Source organism: Dermacentor variabilis, chromosome 8 (genome assembly GCF_050947875.1).
Source record: "Dermacentor variabilis isolate Ectoservices chromosome 8, ASM5094787v1, whole genome shotgun sequence".
Classification (NCBI taxonomy): Eukaryota; Metazoa; Arthropoda; class Arachnida; order Ixodida; family Ixodidae; genus Dermacentor; species Dermacentor variabilis.
The window spans coordinates 103,629,064-103,646,211 of record NC_134575.1 but is presented as its reverse complement, the minus strand read 5'-3'; the positions used below and the strand labels follow the sequence as shown (position 1 = coordinate 103,646,211).

The following is a 17,148-nucleotide window of genomic DNA, read 5'->3' as shown; positions in this document are numbered from 1 at the left end:
AAAACAAAAGAAAACTGTCCATTTCTTTTCGCTAGTTAGGTATAGCGACAAGCACAGGACCTCTTTTTCAATAAATTTGGCACTTTGTGTCTCAATTTCTCCGAAACTACATTACCTGCTTCTGCGACGAGAAATCATTCCAATGAACGATATCCCAGGTTTCTGAATGGTCCCAGCTGACCAAGTGTGCGATGTTGGGTGTACCACGCGGCACAGGCCACGGCACTGGTGGGTAGAGCGTCGACACGTCCAACTCGACCCCAAGATTGTGAAGTTTACCCAGAGAACTCAGGAAATACTGTAGGTTGTCGGCGTTCCGCTTCATGAGGCCCAGAGAGCTGGTGTCGGGGCCCAAGGCACGTCGCATGATCGCCTGCAATAAGTTCAAGGGCACGTAAGCCAAGCAAAATATTTCCTTATGATTTCCCTTACGGCAGCCAGTGGTTGCGTTGTGAGCCCACATGATAGTAAAGAAACACGAAAATAATATGTCGGGTTGTAGAGCGCTTAGCGTCGCATTCATTGAAGAGATGTGTGTAACAATACAGCACCCCAGCACCGCACTACCTTAAAAAACATGTAAACAAGGTTCCGCTATAGATGAATAACCAATAGGGTTCACTAAACTGTTAAAACAAAGTGATTTATTGCTTGCCTTAAGTTAGGTATTGAATGCTGCATGCTCGGTAAATTATTGCGCAGAAGATATTTGACCTGCACATTAAAATATCTGACCTGTACAGATATTCGACCTCTAAATTAGCAGTGGTGGACACCACTAGTTAACAGAATTGCACAACTCATTTGTTAACTACATGGCGCCCCCTACCAAAAAAAAAAAAAAACGCGTCGCTTCTGCACAGAGGTGGAAGGAAGCAGCTACTATATTAGCTATCTTTCCACCCAATGAATGGAGAAATGTTTCTAATCACTTATATTTGAAGCAAAACAAATATTAGGCAACTCGGAACAGCGAATTCGCAAATTGATCACGAATAGAATAGGAAAGTCTGTTCGATTCGTATTCAGTTTGGATGAGAATTAGCGGAAGAGTAAGGTTAACTGAAAATTCAGGTTGCCATCCTGAAAGTATGCCTTTCTGTGTGCACCACACCCTTACAGAAAATGACGTAAGATATGCGCTTCAGCAGTTTTCCTTGAAGCTTGGGAATCGTTAGACTGACTGTACATTTTGTCGGCGTAGATAACTAGAGACACAGCCAACTAGTTCTGCAGGAATTTAAGGATTGAAGCCTCAGAATTGAGCACATACTAGATGGCGGACTACGATTTCACTTTCAGATCTTACATTTACCCTGAACTACTCGTTGCTGTTCTTATAGTACGCCCCATTGTGCTCCGTTTAGTTGAAACAAATTAACGGGACATTGTAAAACAGGTGACCATTTGTTGAAACTTGTTGTGCATGGAACAAGACATGTTAATCTTACCCTGACCTGCATATGCCTATGACTGTCTAATACACGCTATCTATTTGCTGCATTAACATAGCCCGTGCCGCTAGATTTGCCCGTTTATTATTGCGGCAAAGAACACACTTTGAAAATCTCAAGTTTCGCAATGCTTCCACACAGGACTCACGAGGCCTAACTTGCAAAAGTCGCAATAATACCATCAGCCTACTTGGCGGAGCGGCATTTTTGCTCGCATCGCAATCCTTGATGGCTAAGCAGGAAGCTATCGTTCATCAAGGGCCACAGTTCATCAGGTGGCGTCAGCCTCGAAATTGTCGGAGCCGCTTGAGTTTCTGGATTTGCTGATTGCGTTTCTGTCCTACCATCGTAATGGAAGGACGCCGTTGATAATGACTGCACTCTTCGATTTACGACACATTCGCTGGCAATGTTTTACGCCTTGCAACGCGGAAACAGTTGATTGACACTGATGGAAATGAAATTTTCACATGACTTCGACAAATTATCCAAGAATTTCCTAGTGTTACATATACGTGGAAGACATTATTCCATCTCGTAATATTGTCTCACCAATTAACTCAATATGTACTGGAGATGGTAGAGGACATAAGAGACCACGAAATGCTTTTGAGCCGACAGTTTAAGAAATAGTTGTTTTCATGTGAAACAAAAGGTTGTTGAGTACGAAAATGGAAGCTATAAAAAAATTTAATGGAATACTGCTTGAATAATCTCGCGCAGGCCTCCCAGCGGAAAAAATGTGCATTTTTCAGCTGGGATTCGGTACCATTATTTATGTCATTATCAAAAAAAATTTGGTGCCGGTACTCACATGAAAAAAAAATATTGCGCAAAAAAAAGCAAGCATGGGCCGTATCACGTAAAACTATTCCAATATGTTGTTATTCCAATCTCATGACGTCAAATTTGCGTAACCGTCGAAGTAAGCATCGGGAGGTCACCCGCAGGGTTGTCTGAACAAACCTATCAAATGCTCCCCTCGTTCATAGGAGGTCACTTCTGTTTGCTTGATAAACGAATAACATTGCTTGCACTGAGCGGCTTGTCTTATCTAATTGGCTCAGAAGAGGCGAGAGCATGCTCAAGTGCAGAGAGATTCCATGGGGCCGAGCCACTGCACTGAAAATCGATAACCGGATGAAGGGGGTGGTGCCGAAATCTGCGATTGGTCCGTATTCTCTTGCTTAGCTTGTGGTGGCTCGTCGACAATCGCTGCGGCAAGCAACGGAAGCTTAAGAATGACGCTAAAACGGATCCTCAGCAAAGAAGAGTTGGCAGAACTAGGTCGTAAACGTGCCGATAGTTCTCGAAAATGTTACACGGTCACGCAAAAAGTTTTATTACACGCAAATAAGCCAATGCTCTCCGGAAGGGGCGAGTAGCCAGTGAAGGAGCGATCGACGGCCGCCATCTTTTATTCCTTTCGGAACGGGGCAGCATTAGGCTATTCAGAACAAAAATCACTTTTTTTCGCCATATTAATGCATCTTTATTGCGTACACGTCACTTTGACGTGGTAAGTTTGTGCGCTTTTGTGACGTCTGGTGAGAGGCAGGTGCAGTGGCTGCAGCCCGAAAACTTTTGGCCAATAGCCGAGGGCTAATGACGAAATTTCGTCGAATCAGAAATAACTATTTTTGTGTTGTTCGGTCAAATTATGCATAATCAGTGTGTACAGGTCATATCAGATGGGGAGCTATCGCGATTTTCATGACGTCACGTGACAGACAGCCGAGGTGGGGTTGGTCCAAAAAGTTTTTGACCAATCGCGGTGGGCTGATTGCAGAATTGGAATAGAAAAGTTTGGAATAGTTTTGCGTTATAGCGCCCCATGATTGTAGTGACAGCCATAAAAATAATACGAAAACAGGAATTCTTGATATGCAAAAAAAATTTGCGATTAGACACTCAATATACTTAAAAGAACTCAGTGCCTTTCCACTTTATGAAGATGGATAGCCAGCGAAGCTGCGTATGTGGGCCCGTTAATGCCGAACTTCACCGCCGGCGCGGGTTGGCCCGGCATTGCACAAGCTTCGGCAACCGGCCCACGTATGGTGAGTGCTTAACGTCTGATTCACTGCGACCGCGGGTCGGGTTGGTATTGCACTATCTTGAGGATCGGCCCCCGTATGGAGAGCGCTTAACATCTGCTTCACTTCCGCCGCGGGTCGGCCCGGCATTGCACTATCTTCAGGATCGGCCAACGTATGGGGAACGCCTGCTTCACCTCCGCCGTGGGTCAGCCCGGCAGTACACTATCTTCGGGATGGGCCCACCTATAGGGAGTGGTTAACGCCTGCTTCACCTCAGCCGCGGGTCGGCCCGGCATTGCACTATCTTCGGGATGGGCCACGTATGGGGAAAGCTTAACGCCTGCTTCACCTCCGCCGCGGGGCGGCCCGGTACTGCACTATATTCGCGATCAGCGTGCACATTCTTGTCGCCTATAGACCAGAACACGATAGACTCGCACCCAGACTAACCGAACGCATACTCTCGCACCCGGGTTGCCCGGTCGACCAGTGCCATTTTGTACTGGGCTGCCAAAGTGTGTTCGCCGGCGACCGGTAGTAATGGCAAGCGCCAGCTCTAGGATTCCAAAGTGCTGAAATGTGCCCGTTCATGCGGATCCAAAGTACAAGTCATCTGGGCATCATTGCGGCGTGTTTGGATCCCAAAACAACCAGCGCAAAAGGAGCAGGTTGCTTAGCGCTGTTTGCGATGAGCACAACACACGTAGGGAATCGTGCCGGTGCGGTGTTTTCAGCCTGCACCGATTTCCATTCGCAACGAAGAATGCCAAGGTGCGCCACCGGTGGATAGCTGCAGTGAATAGGAATAACTACCAACCCAGCGAAAATGCACTAGTGAGTATTCGATCTGTGTATATTTTGGTGCCACGTTCAACTTTGCGGCCTAAGACCGTAATATGTGTAACACGCAGGTTTGCCCGTGCCGGTGCTTCGCCTTCGCTATAACAAAAAGGCAAGCCTCTTCGTGTTTTCATTCATTCAGAGCTCCAGACGGTTAAGCGGAACAGTTGACTTTGCGGTTAACGATACTTGCAGCTGGTGCACGGCGTGACCATTAAGCGTGAACGACAAGTTGTAGGCAATTGAATGTTACCCTGCTGGTCAGCGTTACTGCTAATGAAAGTAAACCGAAGCCTGCTCGCCACCTAGCACGCATCCGCAAAAACGTAAACGACGACTGCTCGTCGCCGAAGGTGTTCTTGCAGCGCGCCTGTCTTTACGAGCTGGTGTTGCAAGTGTGCAGCTCCTGAGCTGTAAAATGCGTGCGGGCTGTTATGAGGGGCAAAGCGCAAGATTTTTCCGTTCATATAGCGTGGAAAATAATGTGGTTAATTATTGTTGTCTTTTGCAACAATATTTTGCTCGTTCTCACCAGTTTTTCTTTTTTTTTGCTGTTTTCTTTTCTAAGGGAGCGCCAACAATCCGATATGGCCTCTCACAAGCGAAACAGGTCTGATACCAGGTAGCTGCAGTTGGTGGGGCTAATTTCTTGGAATGCAGGTGCGGTTGTCTTGTACCAAAGGGGTCCTTGATGATGCAGCTTTAAGTAGGGACGATAATTTTATGTGCCCTGTCATGGTCTGTCCAACAACAGTACAACACCTGCATCTATCATGCTCACCCTGTTATACGGGCTTTGACTGCAGATGTAGTTGAACATTATAACTATTGTAGTTCCTCATTTTCCAATGAGTGCAGGTTTAGCATCATATGCTGCTTGTTCGAGTGTGATAGGCTTGTGTTCTGAATCTCGTACTCTTAAGTGGTTGCACGATACAATGGGCCTGGTGTATTTTCTATTTCATTTTGGGAGGACATTATATCTTCGCAACAGTGATAGCATAAGAAAGAACTACAGCCCTTCTTATTATAACATACATATTGTTTTCAATGTGCAGGTGGTGAAGGGCAGGTGTCTGCTAATCAGGCACGCTGCAAGCCCAGTCAAACCACCTCGCCAGTAGGTTGCCAAACGCGGCCAACCCAGTAGCGACGACGACAAACACGACCAAACTGAAAGTGCAAAGGACAATGTTCTGCGTGCTGTAATAACATATGGCACCAACACAGTGCTGTATATTCCTTCACAGGTTACGTCCCAAAAATGCGGAGATATTACAGCTCACACGTGTTCTTGCATACAACGCGCGGTTTGTACAAACGTAATAGCGTCCTTACCCGATGTATTCGCTTCTACAGTCTGCACAGCACCCAGTGTGGTCATTGCGGACTTGCATGAGGTCTTGATGTTTGATTCAATCGAGACAGCGAAAATGACAGGTTAGAAAAAACGCGAAACACGCCTTCCGCCCAGCTAAAAAGCCCAAGTTTCGCTTTTCCGCCGGGTCGCATCTGCCGGCGTGGTAGCCCAGGCCTGCTACTTCGCGGCGCTTGGGACAGATGGCGCGACCGGCGCTCATCAATATGGCGACGCGCTTTTAATTCACGGCGTTCTGGTGTATACGTACGTACGCTGGCCAGGGTACCCCACTGGGAATGCATGGGCGGTATTGACTGCAATATCTCCGGCGCACATATCTCCGGCGCACATATTCCTGTCGCATACACGGACGTAAGCAGTTAAGGGTTCCCCCCCCCCTCCCCTGGGAACGCATGCCCGGCACTTAACTATCTCGGGCATCGGCGTACAAATTCATTTCGCCCATAAGGGTGTAAGCCGGCCAGAGTGTACCCTATCGGGAACGCATGCGGGGATATATACAGGGGTTACAGGTAAATAGCTTCGCTGTAGAAAGCTTACACTCTTTGGTTCATATTTCTTCTCACAACTATAACCGTCGTGTATCTCACCCGCATTTGCTTTCTTTCACGCTGGGAGCCTGGTACTGTCAAAGCACGAACGGCTTGCACGTCATCAGTGTGAGGAACATTCTCGACAGGAATGTAGCGAGCGCTGAGTTTTCAAGAAAGGAAACGCAAGCAAGGCAGATGACGATTATTGTTGTAGAACAAGATAAGCCTCATAGGGCATAAACTTTTTTTTTTAGGAATGTGGCTTCTTCAAGCATTTACTCTCCAAATTGTGCACGGCTGCACTGAAAAAAAAAAACTAAACAACTTATTATGAAGCAATGTTCCTGACATGTGGAATAGATTTAGTTTGCAGCTTCAATCGCTTTCTTTCAGTTCTTTGATACAGTAAACGTAGCCAATGAAGTTTAGCAAAACTTAAACTGCGATTCATCATCAGCAATGGAACTGCTTAGTATGAGCTATGAGTGCCTTAAAGATCTACTGGTTGAGTAGGACGCGGCGAGAACAAGCTGAGCGGGGGAATTAACAATATACCTGATGAGACCTTATGCAAAATGGGTGTCTTTTTATATATGGATAATTTTCGGGAAGTCAATTTGAACAGATTGACTTGCAGAATACTAGCTCAGTGAAGTAACATTCCTAGTTTCCAAAATTGGCATTTCAATGCTTCTAAATGGTAACCGTCCACCATAAGTGATGCGCATATGTTGTAACTTTATAGAGCACACTAAACGAAAACACCTAATTAGTTTTCTTGAAACAAAGCAGTTACTATACACAAACAGTCATGACTTGAGGAGTAGCCCTCTTTATGGGGATGCAATAGAGACACTTCATAATTATTGCTTCGAAATGGACACGTACTTTCAAACAGAAGTGACAAGAATATATTTAGAAAGAATTTTACAAGTTTTCTAAAAGTAAATTGTTTTTTGCCCTCGTTAGAATAGGTCTAAATGATTATTAGGTCCTTTAGCGGCCTCGTTATGTTTGGGTCAGCATGTAGCAAAGTGGACATTTGTAATTTCAGCTCACTGCACGAGCGATCGCGGGTTCGCCAAGGATCCCATTTAGGACTTACATTGTTCTCGCTGTATATTAAATAAATTTCTTTCGCAGTTAGGGCACCTGTGCAAATGACGCTTTTTTCCGGTGATTGATTCATTCCTCAGAAATGTTTGGACATGACCACCTCACTTTATCGTTTGCTCGACGCGATAGAGCTGGCGGCGAAGCCAGCGTAAGCTGAAGTTAATTGACAAGCGATTATATGTCGTATCTTAGCCTGTTCGACGACCCAGAGCTGACAAGCGAAATGCATTCTGCGACCCCAGAGTGCAATAGGTCATCGGCCTTGTGCGTCTCCAAACGTCAACGTCGTTCTTTGTGGGCTTCCAGAGAAGCACCAGTGCCTGCCCCTCACGGACTGCGCCGGGGCCCGGCGCCGACTGTTGGCCGGCAGACAGAACCTTCATTCAAGGCCGCCACAATAGCTGCATTTTTTGGAAGCGGTGGCGACAGTCAAGACGAAAATCGCTGCAAGCGGTGCGTTGGGTTGAGCCTACTAATTGCTACAAACAAACTACATCGACGACTTCGCGGGAACATTGTCGACCCCGGTATCACATAAAATTGTATCTTAAAGGAATAGAAGAGGTATAGCACCAGAGGTGCAGCCGGGCAGGATCATGCGACCTCATGAGTGGGATATTGCAGATTGTTCGACAGTTCCGACTGGCCGAGAACATTGAATTTCCTCGTATTAGCGAACGGGGGATAATAAATGCCTAAAAGGTGTAGGTATAGTGTTGAAGAGTGTGTTCGGACACGTAAACGATTTGACATGTAGTGTGGTCCGAGAATCATGGAACCGTTCTTGCTAACCTTCATCGTGTAAATTTCTGCATAAAGCTTCTTTTTCTCATCGCCCGGACGACGCTCTCGACCTCTCTTTCTCCCGGCACCTGGCACGCACCAGCTATCGAGCTCTCCTGGCAACTCAGACCCCCTACTTCCCAACAATCGCTTACCGGCCTAATGTAGCACGAAGGCAAAATTACAAAGAATAGACTCAGAACACTTTGTTCAAGTTGTTAATGGCGCGTGTGGCGTATTCTGTCTCTTTGTAATTGTGCCTACGTGCTACATTATGCCGGTAACACCGACTGGCCCAACAACAAGTCCTTGTGCTGAAGTAGATCGCGTAGATAGTACGGTCGGAAACATATAAGGGACAATAGTATAACATGCTTTCTTACATGCCGTTGTAGCAAGCGCCCGCTCTCACCAATGTGAATGACGTCTCGCGTCAAAAAAACTGCTCTAGGATTAACGGCAAATGAATTTAACAGCCAATAGAGGATTCGTACATGCAGTCTGGGGGCACGCCCGTGTGGTGCGAACATGCCATGGCAATGTTGTGAAGGCAAACTTAGAAAAAATATATGCAAGGACTGGCGGTTCGTTTTATATGCTATAACTGTCGACGCACGGAACCTATTAGGGTTATGTCAAAATAATGTAGCCTAGAGTTTATAGACAGCACATTTAAGTACCAAGGTAAACTTTATTTTAGAGGGCAGCTCTTAGGCGCTTGTTCCTGCGTTGAGCGTCGGCGCAGCTCCTCGGCGTAACTGAGCGAACGAGCGCAGTAAAAGACGAAAGCGAACGCGGAGCCTGGCGTGAAATGAAAGATGAGCATCCGAGGAGGAATGTGCGAGGAGGGCTAGAATGCGTCCCACCTACACCACTAAAGACGTGGAGGGTACAGTGAAAGCACATGGCGGAAAAGGCAGGGGAAGCGTAGAAGAAGCGGCCTGCGCATGCGCTGAGTTGCCGGTGGTCACGGCATCCGCCGCCGCGTGGGCGGTCTCATCTGCGATTCTGAGGGGGATGGCGGCGTGAGGCGGAGAGGGCTACGCACATCCGCCGCGTCAGCGGCTGAGATCAGCCTGCGGTACCAACGCTTGTGACGGGCATCAATGCTCCTGCAAGGGGCGATGTCGAGTGGCTACGAGTAAGGCTCGATTGAGGCTTTCTTCGGTGCTCTCGCTAAAGACCTTTCAGCTTCGTAAAGTACGACACTTCCCTCCTCGTTTCTCCTCTCTTTCGCGCTCCCTCCTGGACCATGACGCTGCCTACAACGCTTGAGCGTAGCAGGCGGCATTTCGCAGAGTGAATTCATGCATAGTAAGGCGGTGCACTTTAAGCATCCGCGTTGTCTTTCTAGCTCCAGTTAAATTGGTGAACAGCATAAAATTTCTATATGGAGGAGTAAACCAATTTAGTGCCGGCAGCTTTTTAAAGGGATAGCGTTAAGGGTTCCGTGTCGCACAAAAACAGGTATCGGCGGAGGCGTCCGCGGTCGAGAAAATCATCCCAAACCACGCACATTCTATGCGGCACCAAAGTTGTTCTTCCATTACTAAAGTTCCTCATATCATGTCTTATGTTCTTTACAAGGTTATTCCTGGGAATTTTGTCAATGGCAGCCCACAAACAAATGCCATGAAGCAATTGAAGCACCGACAGCGCATGCTTTTAATGTGAAATCTTCTCAGGCTGAATTATAAAAATCTCGAAATATTAACAAAAGATCGGCCCATGCCCGATGCCGCGGTTCTACCGGAAAGCTCACTTTCGTGCATGGATTTCACCACCATGGTTTCCAGGTAAACATTACGGTTGCGTATAAGCTGCAGTTGCTCGGAAGCGTGCACTGATAAGCATTCGGGGATATTTGAATGTTATCGCGGTACACTTTTAAGGGCGAAGCTAAGACGTCCTCTAAAGTACTTTTTCCCAGTTTTGATAACTATTTAAAAAATTTGGCTGCGGCTTAGCTCAGCTAAACCTCGATATGCAAAGCAAAGGCTTGGTTTCGCCTTGTTAAGTCTTTGTTTCTCTTCGTTAGCCCTTGAATTAACTGTATTTATTAAACTTAGGTATACAATCACCCTTAAGCCAAGTGTGACGGCTGTCCTTATGTCGGCGGCTAGACTTCACTGTGATTAGGCTTCGCTATACACGCATCATTCGACGGTGCGACGCCTGTTGTGCCACAGGGAAAGCTAAAGTGCTAGACACGCAAAGTGACGCGGCGAACATGCGCAGCGTCGAAGCACAAACGGACAGGGCGCAAACGCGGTTGCTGCATTTATCTCGACGGTGCGCCGCCTGTTGCATTCTGGACCCTCTGCAGTGAATCATCTCGCCGCGGGGTGGTCAGACGCCGCTTGGCGACGACGGGTCAAAGCCTCCCGCTCCCGCGCAACGCTCAGAGAAGAGGGTCCGGCCTCGCTGTCATCCATGGCCAAGCTCGCACTGACTTGGCGAGCGCGGCGCTCCCCTCAGCCAGGCGCGCGGCGAATCACGGGGTCAAGTGGCGGCCCAGCTGCGCAGAGCGCATGCGCCAAGCCGGCGGCGGTGGCGGTGGTGGCGGCGGAGCTCTGCGCAGCGAGTCACGTGATGCGTTGCCAAGGCTACGGCACTGCTGCCGTCAAATGAAGGTCAAATAGCTTGGCTACGGCAAAACTCGGCTCGGCGCGGGTATTAACGCTTTTCCTTTAAAATTGTCTAAACGAGCGCTAAAGCCGTACCATGACGGCTCCAAATGTATCGAGTGCGCTACAATAAGGTAGGTGCTGTTCTTACCATGTGAATTCACGGCGCTTGTCAGCTATGACGTATAAAGGCGAGCAGAGGGCACGATCGCGGTTCTGAAGGTTCGATAGAGTATTACAAGCTATAGTGCCGCAAGTGTACGTGCTTGCCAGTCTTCTAAGCACGCGCAAAGGCTCAAATGCGGGCGCTGGTGCTATTACGTTTCTCGTGCCTTAAAGTAAAAAGAAATACGCGCCACGGATCATAGAGTCGGCACCCTGCCTACATATCATTCCCGTTAACTCAAGGTGGGGAAAACAAAACGTCAACATATTGTCTATGCACTCCAAAATAAAGACCATGCAGATGAATGAGTTTCCAAATATACTTCATTTTCTGTTTTTCTCTTCCCCGTTCGCACAAATGCAGAATCGTCGCCGTAGAAGCTAGGCTGATTCAGTGTCCGATACAAGAGACCAAAAGCGCTGTCAAATCATACTTTACTACTTGGGGCAGTAACAGGTGTGCAGAAGCTCCGACCCCTGTATCTTACTATTTATTGTAATGGACTGGAAGTTTCGCACTACTATATTAATATTCAATAAGAGCAATAAGATTAGTCACAAGTACGGTTGCCTTTCACAAGAGAAATCAATATTTTAAAGGAATAGTGCAGGTTCAACGATGTTATGATTACTTTTTTGCAAAGACGCGTAGACCATACTTCGTAACCAATACAATTTCTGGGCTACGGCTAAAAATAAATCGTAATATAAAATTTAAGCGGCCGATATGGAATGTAGAGGCTCATGCTGAACGGTAGCACAGGACGTTTTAGCGGATAATGTTCTCACCGAAGGCGCGTTACAGGCGCTTTAAGCCTGGCGAACCGTGGTGAACGCAGATGCTGAGCCGATCGCTCCAACAATCTTCTCACCTGCAGGAGGCAGTGTGGTCCAATCTCCAACAAGATGGCATCCTTGGGCACATGCGCGAGTGCCTCCAGGAAGAGCACGGGGTTCAAAAAGTTGCTGGTGATGTAGTCAGCAGAGCAGAGCTGCGAACCAGGTTCGTGCCAACGGCTCTCTGGCACTGACGTGCTGATCCAGCGCTCGCTGCGCGGCCTTGGCGATGGTATGACCTGCTCGATTGCCAAATTTAGTAAACTATGAATTAAAGAATGACTGTGGCTTGCAAACGCTCAAAATAATTTGTTTTCCAATTTTTATGCAAATTATGATCACTTAAAAAGCAGTGAATGTAATGACAATAAATAAGCGCGTCAATTGGTTCCTGTCCAATCTACTTGAATTTATTCCCACAAAGTAAACATATTGAACGTTCTTTCGACAACAACGTCTTCGAAGGAAAGCAGGCTGCAAAAATTGCGCATAAATATATACACGGTTTCGCAGCCCACACTACTAGGCCGCTCTTTCTCACATATCCTAAATTTCTCCAAAAATTTCATTCAGCAAGTGGTGCAAATTCACATTGCCGTGCACGTATTCCGGAAGTCAAACTTTCAGCTATATTATGCTTTTGTTCAATGTAGAGTAAAATATTTCAGCTTACTATGAGTAAGAATGTGAAGGTCATGAATGAATAAGGAATGTGACGGAGTGCGAAGGTTGTGGGATCGTTCCCAGCCTGCGGCAAGTTGTCTTTTTTCATTCACTTTGATTTCCGTTAATTTATCATTTCTTTATTTTATTTATTAAACACAAATAATTTGCACCATGTGTCCTTGGTGCCAGTGTTTGTTGGCTTCTTATGATATGACTAATAAATATCAGGCCCCTTCGTTAACCCCCTTTCTTCACGAATCTGCAAAGTAATACAGGATTGGAGAAGAGAGGTATTGACCATGTCTGTAAGCTTTACTTCTGCTTCCACTTTTGGTGCCTTGCAAACAAAAAAATGTTGTTTCATGCGCCAAAACCACGATCTCACTATGAGGCACGGCGTAGTGAGGGACTCCGGAATAATTTGGGTTCTTTTGACGTGCCCCTAAATCTATGTACACGGGTGTTTTAGCATTTCTCCCCCGTCAAAATGCGGGTCCCGTGGCCGCGATTCGATCCCGGGCCTAACAGCCCAACACCATAGCCACTAAGGAACTACTGCGGGTGCCTTACAAAGATGCAACATGTATAGCGTGAAAATTTTTTATGAATTTCATATTTCGTACTCTGTATTTTCTATTAAGTTCAGGACTTTTGTAAATGTAACATTGTGCTAGCACGAAAATAAGTGGTTCGTAATTAGGCCCCAGGTAGGCACCCTTTTTTTACCATGTTCGTAGCGCCTACAAGGTTCAAGTTCATGAACTCAGCCTTTCCTCACTTCCGAAGAAATATAGGAACACAGACAACCTTTAAAAAAAATCTCACCAATTACATCTTTTTGCGCTCAAATAACGAGCTTTTCTGTTTTCTTGCGGTCTAATTTTAATATCTTGGCTTTGCTATTTTAAGGCAATACCACGCTTTTGCTTTGTTACGAGGGGAGTTCTACGACGGGCGCGCTGTGTGAGTGGGCGCGCCCAGGCTGGTGGACATCGTGCACCGCGGCTGCACGCAACAGGCTCTGTTACAACTGCCGGTGCTTCGAAGGTTTCCAGATAGCCACACGTTTTAGCTGTGCACGGTCAGTACACTGTGTGATCGGCGTGGCTGGGTAGACCATATGCGATGGCTGGTTACAGTAAACCGACTTCGCGATGCCATGGAACCTCTATAGAGGACCGGTCCTTGGCAGAATGGAGTGCAGCTCTGGTGAGTGATTTGGCTCCGCTCGACTATGCTGGCGGCCAGTCCGAATAGCGCATCTCCGCGGACGGTTATCGCGAATTCCTCCGCCTCGAGGCGCCAGTGGTGCACAGTAGCGTTTCGAGAGAGAGAGAGAGAGAGAGAGGTCTGTAGGCTGCCACACCTTGGGCGCTGGCTCGACGAGTCAGACCGTGGATCCGCACCACAGGGCGGCCTCCGGCTTCGACCTTTCTGAAATTTCTGTTCAGCCTAGAACGACGGCCTCCGGAAGCCAAGTTGGAGAAAGTGTTTATCCGCTATGTGCCTCATTGACGGCGACCTGACTTTCGTCGACTACTAGAATACTTATACCATCCACAAATGTTTTACTGAAATCATTACCAAGTTGTTGCATGTCAGGTTTCAAGCCGCGCCGAAAACTTGCAGCGTGCCTGAGTGTAAAAGATGAAGCAAACAAGGCCACGCGGATTGGTAACGCGGTAGCGTCCTATAGGTTGGGCACCATTGGCAAATGTCGAAAAAGCAGGCAGAAAAGGTTCCCGTTTATTAAATGCTATCATACCCAAAAATTTGCTTTCTAGAGGTGCTCAAGAACGTCAAATGCGCTACGCACATCATTAATAAATACATTATTATTTGTCAGTCTCGATACAAATTCGATGGCGAATATGTCACTCGCCCACTCATATTACCTTGTTTAGGGCTTCTCGAAAGGCCGGACCGATGCTGTGCACATGCTTGCTGTGGAAGGCAACACCCATGCTGTTCACTTTGCGGGCGAAGATGTTCTCAGTTTGAAGTTGCGCGACAATCTTTTCGATGGCTTCGGCAGGACCAGACAATGTCAAAGAATCCTCCGCATTGTGGCACGCAGGGTAGACCTCGGGAGGGCAGCGTTTTCTCGCCTCTTCCCACGTGAGCTCTAACAGAAAAGTTTCCGTTAGGCATGAAGCGCATGTTAACTGAAATATTATAAGTTCGAATTGTTCATCTACGCCAGCGCTTAGGTGACCGCTCAGGTGCATGTTTTCGAAAGAACTACCTTAGGTTGAGGTTTTTCCACTGTTTCTCATCGTGCGTTTCTCATCATCCCTTATAAAATTTGATCGTCACAAAACGGAAGGCGAAAGCATTCATTAAGCAACTGATGGCGAGAAGGGGAAAAGAATGATGAAGGTCAGAACACTTTTGAAGGACAATTAGCCAGAGTCTCATTAGGGAGCACATAGGTGCTCCTAAACCAGGCAGGTTTATTTTGACATTTTCGATGACAGCAGTTTCTTTATTTCTTCGCACTGATCCGCCAAGTCGAATGAAAATAAATAGAGTTGTATTAAACAAGTGAACTCTAATCAAAAACGTCATCCTTGGAATTCAGTGGAGAAATGGCAAGAAGAATCGGAAGGGGAAGGTAAGCACGCTTTGGGGGGGGGGGGTGGTAGTTCGGTTTTGACGGTCACACTCGCCAAGTTTGGGTAGTTTCGCGGTTGCCGTTATTACAGCTTGCAGAAGGACTTTCCCCACAAGCGCAGGTTCACCCGCTTCTGGAACGTACCGCTGAAAAAAATACTTTGGGAAGCTTTGTTGAACGTACTAATGTCTATTCTTTTGCTAGATGACCTGCGACAACTCCTCATGCTCTCTAAGCGCGACTTCTTCCATACGTTTTTTCCAGAAAACGGATTTGGCTCTGCGAATTTGCCTTTCATCTACGAAAAGTGGCTTGAAGCAACATAATTTTTTGTGAATTTCTCGCATATCGATTCTTTTCCCATGATAGGGGAACGTGACCGCGATATGGTCTTCAGTCGTCTTAATTTTGATCTTCAGCTGGCTAGCCAGGGCCATCAAAACATAAATAACGCCGGGCCACCGCATTCGCACAGGCTAACTGGCTGGCCCTGTAGGCTCACCATACCCTTCCTCCCCCCCCCCCCCCCCCCCCCCCCAGTCTGAAACAGTCTCTGTAAATATATCTCGCGCCATGTGCGTTCCTTCCGTCTTCCTTCCCAGTTCGTTTAGGGCTTGAAACATATTGGGACGCGCTGCTACACCTATCTCTTCGACCTAACATATCGGAAACTCTGCTGCTACATAAGAAAACATGATACGAGCTTAGGAAGTCGGGACGTATCGCTGAAACACCAGACGGTGATCGAATGCGTGCTAAAAAATTTCAAGGTTTATCACTTTGCTCTCACTGTCATCTCTATTTACATCATGAAAAACTTTCTGACTTCCCCCGGGGCGGTTATTTTGCTAAACAATAACCTAAAATGTCACCACATGCTTTTCGTCTAGGCTTGCAAAAGGAAAGCACCCGTCTCTTAAAAGAAGCTGGGCTCTACTACAACTAGCTACGATAGCTGCTTGAATTGATACACAACCCGCGCTCAACCCACACATACAATGCACACCAAACTTCATGTCGTAAATTAGGTATTTATCCTGGAAAAAAAAAGTAAAGTAAACGCCCAATTGTACAGCACCCGGTAGAAGAAACACCGACCGCGAACTGTGGTCTGCAGGGATTATGGGTAACAATTAAGTTTAAAAACTCCCCTTGCCGTCGGGAAGTGCTAGCTTGATGTTTGATCGATCAGTGAAATTAACACACCTCTAACTACACACGTTATTTAATACACGCTTTTGCAGGGAGCTGCAGAATAATGCAGACAACCCGGAATTGTTAACCCTGAACCCATTGGTTGGTAGACGTGTGTTTTATTTTCGCTCTGCCCTCACGGGAATGCAGCCGCCCTGTTGATAAACTGAAGTAGCGACTAAGTGTTCATTCATATGACCTAGTGTGGCAAGCAAGCGCTCACTCGTATTATAGAAGAAAGAAGGTAACCGCGGAGGCGAATTGACAACGTACTTGATTGGGAGTCAGGTATTACAAAATTAAAAAGGTGACCAGCTGTAAGCTTTCAAGATCAGGGAATGCAAAATTTTGCTGACTGTAATAGAGCACTAGAGTTTAACATGTTACCTATTGTGTTTTTTATACATCGCGATTCGGTGCTACACTGAACGGATCGGTGGCGAAGCTTTGTAATGTCATTACAATCCCAAACACATGCGTGCTATAGTGCTTAGGACAGCATACGTATATTAGAAGCCGTACATACGGAAAGACGCTACTCTTTGACGCTACTACGAAATCACTTGGCACTCGCCTACTGCAGCCATGGCTCCATCGAACGCATAGTCCAGTTCTAAGCAGCGGCCTCGCCAGTAGGCAGCAAGCAGAAACTGCTCAGCGGTCAAGCCTCCATCCGCATACGCACAGCCAACCTCGCCAGAAGAATGGCCCAGCATGCCGTCAGGCTTGATGCCCAAAGCCTGAAGCATATCCACTAGCGCAATCTGCAGATGAAAGACATGTCACTGTAGTTCGCAAAATAGGCATACGGCTGTAAAAAAGACATACATTTTGCACTCCAGTAACCGCGCTTGGCCTGGCTCTAATCTGTACGTTTAGTGTTGTAACAAATACCGTAA

The 17,148-nt window shown here is 46.9% G+C and overlaps 1 protein-coding gene across 1 annotated transcript in view; it reads right to left on the bottom strand.

The window, feature by feature from the left end:
- LOC142591509 (fatty acid synthase-like) overlaps positions 1-17,148 on the bottom strand; it is a 238,068-nt gene that overhangs the window by 102,502 nt on the left and 118,418 nt on the right. Inside the window, exons 9-12 of the mRNA XM_075703832.1 lie at positions 16,824-17,013; positions 14,337-14,566; positions 11,811-12,014; positions 116-373 (exon numbers count right to left, since the gene is read on the bottom strand). Of these exons, the coding sequence (XP_075559947.1) occupies positions 116-373; positions 11,811-12,014; positions 14,337-14,566; positions 16,824-17,013 (882 nt within the window). The remainder of the gene's footprint in view (positions 1-115; positions 374-11,810; positions 12,015-14,336; positions 14,567-16,823; positions 17,014-17,148) is intronic.